This window comes from Cupressus sempervirens, chromosome 3 (assembly GCF_028749045.1).
Source record: "Cupressus sempervirens isolate cs-2001-9-10 chromosome 3, ASM2874904v1, whole genome shotgun sequence".
In the NCBI taxonomy this organism is placed as follows: domain Eukaryota; kingdom Viridiplantae; phylum Streptophyta; class Pinopsida; order Cupressales; family Cupressaceae; genus Cupressus; species Cupressus sempervirens.
The window spans coordinates 882,949,096-882,955,130 of record NC_143120.1 but is presented as its reverse complement, the minus strand read 5'-3'; the positions used below and the strand labels follow the sequence as shown (position 1 = coordinate 882,955,130).

At 35.6% G+C, this 6,035-nt stretch overlaps 1 protein-coding gene across 4 annotated transcripts; it reads right to left on the bottom strand.

Annotated features, from left to right (window-relative positions):
- Positions 1-635: 635 nt before the first annotated feature.
- LOC149569617 (uncharacterized) lies at positions 636-3,743 on the bottom strand. 4 transcript variants are annotated; one of them, XM_089822324.1, is made up of 7 exons: positions 3,062-3,743; positions 2,573-2,976; positions 1,984-2,027; positions 1,724-1,908; positions 1,495-1,573; positions 1,200-1,303; positions 636-1,069 (listed from the first exon to the last, which is right to left on the bottom strand). In XM_089822324.1, the coding sequence occupies exons 1-4, from the start codon at positions 3,741-3,743 to the stop codon at positions 1,737-1,739; spliced, it is 1,302 nt and encodes a 433-aa protein (XP_089678450.1). In that variant the 3' UTR covers positions 636-1,069; positions 1,200-1,303; positions 1,495-1,573; positions 1,724-1,736. The 4 variants fall into 4 exon arrangements, with proteins under 4 accessions (XP_089678450.1, XP_089678448.1, XP_089678447.1 ...); XM_089822322.1 differs by having other exon boundaries at positions 1,200-1,321; positions 1,724-2,027; XM_089822321.1 differs by having other exon boundaries at positions 1,724-2,027.
- Positions 3,744-6,035: the final 2,292 nt, after the last annotated feature.

Genomic DNA, 6,035 nt, shown 5'->3' with positions numbered 1-6,035 from the left:
TATATAATGTGTCAACCACAATCTCCATAGCCAAATATCCTTTTATTTCTTTTGATTCATCCACTAAAAATTTAATAGTTGTTGCTAAACTCCAATTTCTTTATGGAGATGTAAACAAAAGAAGAGTTATAATCAATTTATATACACAAAGATTTCTTCATTACTTGCAGCCTTAAAGTTGATAGGTATTTATAATGTTTGTGCACCTGATAGAAATCAGTTAAACAATTTAAGTATGCACAGACTTCTTTGTAACTGTCTAGCCTAATCAATATAATAAATTTATTAACAATGTAATATATATACTAATACTTGTAAGTTTCATAGAAGTTCTTTCTCAACATTCTTACTAACTGAAATGAGAAAATCACTTCAACACCATACAAAAGGAAACAAGTATTAGTTCTTTTCCTTGAAAAATGAAAAAAATAGAAGCTAAAGCCAAATGAAAGCGAGAAAAGCTCCTGCTCAAGACCAGTGCAAAGATTAAGAAAATATTTTATGAAATGAGATGAGGCATTCCATAATCAGCATCTGCAGATGATACAGAGTAAACTCTTTTATGACAGCCAAAAAAAATATGTATGGCTTTCCGAAAGATCAAATAACTGCAACAAAAAAAAAAAAAAACCAAATAAGGAATTTTTTTCTTTCAGTATTGATGTTGATACAAACAACAGGACGCCATGATATTTGAGCAATGTAGCCTTGCAGAAATGGAATTCCCACCCCTTACTTGATGTACAATTAGCATAGATAGGAGACTTTCCACTCACTGGTCTCCCCATTGAGATTTTTTTGGACATTTTGTACTCCCTCATAGTGTTGGTACATTCTCCTCATCAGCGACAACCCTAATACTACCACCTGAAATTTTGAGTTTCGTTTAGTTACTGTTCACATACTAGTTACTTTTCACATACACTCAATGCAATGCAAATTTTGTAACGGAACCCAACTAGCATTTAGGAACGAACATATCACTTTGAATAAGGGCAACTTTCGCTTTTGGGATCAGAAGTGTTCTTGTTTGTGCTGGTGTTTGCAGCATTCTTGACCTTTACAGCAGCTGAAATAGTTTTGCAAAACAAAGAGAGAATTAGAGACAACTAAATTTATTATCATAATCAAAACAAACATTATCATAGAAATGAAAGGAATTGCATAAAAAAAACATATAAACATTTTTGTTTTCTTACCATGAATGTTCATGTCCCTTTTGTGAAACTCCAATACCTTTGGAGAGATGACTATCAAGGTTCAGTGGTGACAGTTTGAATTGTATTTCCACAACTTTGATTTTCTGTTAATCATTTACTGTCTAAATTTAAAATGAAAACATTGGTAATAATGAATGTTAACATTGACTTTCATTTTAGTGGCCAATTGAAAATCTTAAAATCTGAAAGGCGAGATAAAACAAAAATTACTACTAACAAATTACAACGAATTTTCTATTCTACACAATGCTGAAATGAAAAGGTCAATGTGTACCTCAAATCATCAGGGTGTTCCAAAAAAGAGGAGACAGATCCTACTTCCTCTGAATCCAGTCCAAAATCTATACGCAAATCTGACATACATTTATCAAATTCGACATCAATAATAGGAATGCCAGCAAAATCCATTTCAATGTAAGTAACAGAGGCATGATCAGTGGGTGAGAGTCCTAAAATTCATAAAGAAAAAAGTTCCAAGCAAAACCTAATAGGCTTATAAATACCTGCATTTAATGATTAAGATGTTTGATTCGACTCATTTGATTGCTTCAGAGCTGATTTGATCGCATGCAATTTAGTTTGACTCCCCTCAAGTTGAGTTTCAAGCTCTGCAATGCGATCTTGAAGCCTTGATATTATAACCTCGTGCAACCGTCTTTCCAAATCCCTTGGTGAAACACAGAAGTTTTCTGTATTAAATTCTTCATCTCTTGAAGAATTATTATCTTCCTCTGATTCTGCATTACACGTAAACCCATCCTCTCTCAGTTGTCCACTGACAACATCAGCACTGCAATCTGAGTCAATCTGCCACACGATTGAAATTCTCAGGGTTATGCTGCGTGATCATAAAACACCATTGGAAGATCGTAAACATGATACTGAAAAAACTGAAACTGCTTTATAGATATGTTTAGATAACAAGCATAACCAATCAGCACTTGAGTCAATGTATGTAAAAGGGTACAAGGCATCTTCTAATTTATCGTCTATCTAGTTATGCTGAACGTATCCTCTAGGCTCTAGCTATATAGGTATATTGTGACTGAAAGTATCATTTCATTTTGCTTGTCATCAATTCGAAACATTAGCATGTTGTGAGTCTTATACTTTGGCAATGCATGTCAAGCCATTACTCTGGTGATAACTTTTAAAAACTTATACACATCCAAGTGCCAAGTAAACGAAAGCATTCTGCTCCAGAGATAAGATGACCAGAATCAAAGTGACTCCTATCAAAACAATTCAAACAGAGAAGTTGTGCTGTGTGCACAAATTCAACATGGGCAGCATGGCTTTAATATCTATCCGAAACAGAAAAAAAGAGAGCAGTTGAGTTTCTAAAAGCTAACCTCATTGATTCTAAGAAATCTTCTCTGGTGGCTAAGAGAATGCAAGTTGAATCCAAGTTTCTCCAACTCGGCTTCAAGCTCTGCTTCAACACTGGTCACGTTCTCCATTTTTTTGTCGGGGGTTTTACCTGGAGTTTTCTCAATCACACACGCCTCAGTAGACAATGCATCAAGACAAGCAACAGTCTGTTGCCAAGTTTCTAAACCATTAAGAGCTTCATCAGATACGTCTTTCACGGTGCATGAAGCTTGCATTTCTAGTTCTCCCTCCAGTTCCTCAACCCTTTCTTCTTTTTGTTTTATCAAACATGTAAGCATCTCCATTTCACTCTTGCTTGACATGATTGTGGACATTATGCCAATGCCAACTCCAAAACAAACCAAACGATAGCCTACACATGCATCTGTGAAATATAAATATTGTAAATAAAACAACCTTAATAAAGGAAACAATTCTGAAGCTAAAAGAGGAATTACAATTAATCATACCTGCATTCCTTGAACTTTGGCTGCATTCTATTGGCGAAGGAAGTTCAGTTACGGGTACAGACCCATGCCCATCACTGTTTATGTCATTGTGAGAAGGCAGTAGACAATTTGTAACAGGAAATGAAAGCAGCAGAGGAGAAATCTCCGCTCCCATGATTTTACTCCCATCATTAACAAGAAGAGGCTTTTGCCTTTGCCCTCCGCACGAGATGCAACTACTACTGTCAATTTCATAACTATAGAGACAGCTTTCGAGGGAAGACATAGGCTTGCTAATAGCCGCCCTTAAAACCCTTTCTTTTCCCCTAAACGCAGAGGGTCCTCTTTTCGAAGACACACATCTTCTCCGAAACCCAAATTTGCCGACATTGCAATCTACAAGATCCTCAAAATGACTTTGATGGAGAATCTCTTGCTTTCTTATACTTTCATCCGATCGATCTTTGTCATTTGCCGGACCAGGGTTGCTGTTGACGAGGGCAGATTCATTTTCCATGACTTGCGATTTAGGGCAAACCATGTTCCAACAATTCGCTAAAAGCGCACAACCAGCAGCCGCTAAATCCATCCACATTTCCATCAATTTCAGGCCTGCAATTACCAATGCAGAGAATTTCTTCCTCTCCATGGCCACCGATACAACCCTATATATTTCCCCTTCTGCTCTGGCATCATAACTCATTCTCAGACATTTCCAGCAACGTGGTTGCTGCACCAGCGCTCTCAGACCCCGTTGATTTCTCACGCCGCGATCTCCGCCGTTGCCTCCAACGTTTCAATTTTTAATGAGGTGATCCAGTTTGGTGAATACCAAATCCCTCCGTTGTTACAGGCGATAGAACTCGGTATAATTCCCAATTGGGGATATGGGCTTCCCGGCAGGACACATGTGGAGTAATCGATGTATCTGCTTGTGAAAAGAAGGAATGAGCGAGCGTAAGAGCTCATGTCCTGGCGCAGCACTTCCTTATGACTGGTTGCGCCCAGGAATTGGGAGAGATTGTGATCAGCCACCGAAAGTGATATTAACTTTCCAGCAAATTTTGTGAGTGTGGGATCCCACAAATTAAAAGAGAACGCCATTGCAGTATTGGAACATCAGCCACTGGAAATGTGCAGTGTAACGGCTTCCCGTGTGCACAGAGAAAAACATCCGCCAGAGCCTTGAGTTGCTGGCTTGTCTTAATTTAAAGAGTTAAATAGAGGCAGAGCTTTGAGTTGCTGGCCTGTAATGAATGAATGGAAGATTTTTAATGACGTTCATGAGGCCATAACTCTAGAGACCCACATAAAACTCCTAGTCAGTCTGATGTGATTTCTCCAGCGTGTCTTTTTTGTTGTGAATCTGCATAAGTAAAATGACCCCCTTGAGGAGTCTTGGTCCTTCGAAAAAGTCTTTTATATTGTTCACTTTTAATGTTTCTTTGTGGACGCTGTGAATGTCTTCGTATGCTATCCTCTCACTCTTTCTTAGGGACCTTCCATCTGCCAGTTTCACATCTCAAATGGTGGGAACCGGATCTCAATTGAGCGATTAGGATGTTTGTCTTTCCTTTGATCTTGGCTCTTAAATATTCTTTGTCGTCATATTCGCATGTGGGATTAAATTCTTTGACATAATAAGTTTTTTTCAGCATTCAACATTCTCATACGATTACAATTTAAAGTAGTAGTTCTAAAGTTTGAGTCTCTTTTGTGAAAAATGAAAGATAGATCTATGCCTTGCAAATAGCTAAAAGAACAAGAGCTTCATATATAGTCTTTCTAAATAAAGTAGAAATATAATTTTTTAATTTTTTCTTAGTCTATAATATTCTCATTTAAGAGGCTCACAATTTACCATTGTGTTGTAGACTCTTGCCTCAAAAGTATAATATTACTCAACATAATAATTTGTGATTAAAAAAAATTAAATACGAAAGGTTAAACATGTTGATAGTAACTTTGATTTGCAAAACAATAAAAAAATTCAATTGATAAACAATGAATTCAGTTCAAGCAAACTTAATTTAACAAGTATTTTTAGATATTGAATTATTAAATTAATTATTAACTTAATAGTTTTACATTGGAAAATAACAAACGAGATAGAAATAGAAATTTCGTGGATTGTCAATGAAACATGCTACAAAACACACCTGCTCTATTACTCTTGTGTTTATTAACAAACTCTAATCCTCAAACATTATTGAAAAGAAAGAGAATACAATAGTGGTACAATAGTTACACATAGAAAATGACTTATAGATAAAAAATGGATGGAATGACAAACTCACTCAAATATCTAATATCTCTAAATTATAATAATTTTAATTTACTATTGTTAAATATTCATGCAATAAAATATAAGGTTATGATCAAAGCTTACAATGTACAATTTTTCAATATCCACCCCAGAATGACAGTTGTGGAAAAAGGAATGCAGTCAAGGTGGTTGCTGCAACAACCAAGAATAAATGTGAAAACTATATTTACCCTTGGTGGAAACCACTCATTGCTTCATCTCAAACCATTTAAACTATTCTCGTGGAGATGCGAGCATGAAATAATACAAAGCCGAAATACCAAAAACTTCATAACAATGTTGAAACATTTTCATCTAATCTTATAGGCTAAGATCATTAGCTATTTGACCAGACTAAATTAATTTCCCTCTTGAATTCAAAATCTAAACAAACCTTGCCAAATAACTAGTAATTATTTGTAAACCCAAAACATTCTAGCCTTGCATGAGGTACTTTTATTTTGGAATATGGATTAAAACAAAATTGAAATTATTGGAGAAGTGTCTTACCAAATCTGAAGTCATGTCCTACTTGAGACATGACCTCATTATTGGTCATTGTAATCTCCACATGATATTCATAGTCAATATTATGATTGTATGATATGTACGAAATATTTTTGTTCCAAAGGCTTTAAGAAATTTTGGACTATTTGGAATTTTTCTTGACAAAACTCTTCCTTTGATCTT

Bases quoted from the DNA above. Each gene is read 5' to 3' on its own strand.
- LOC149569617 (XM_089822322.1), bottom strand. From the start codon at position 3,743: ATGAGTTATGATGCCAGAGCAGAAGGGGAAATATATAGGGTTGTATCG. The intron at 2,977-3,061 runs GTATGATTAATT...TATATTTCACAG, and splicing joins CCAAAGTTCAAGGAATGCAG to ATGCATGTGTAGGCTATCGT. The intron at 2,028-2,572 runs GTTAGCTTTTAG...ATCGTGTGGCAG, and splicing joins GATTTCTTAGAATCAATGAG to ATTGACTCAGATTGCAGTGC.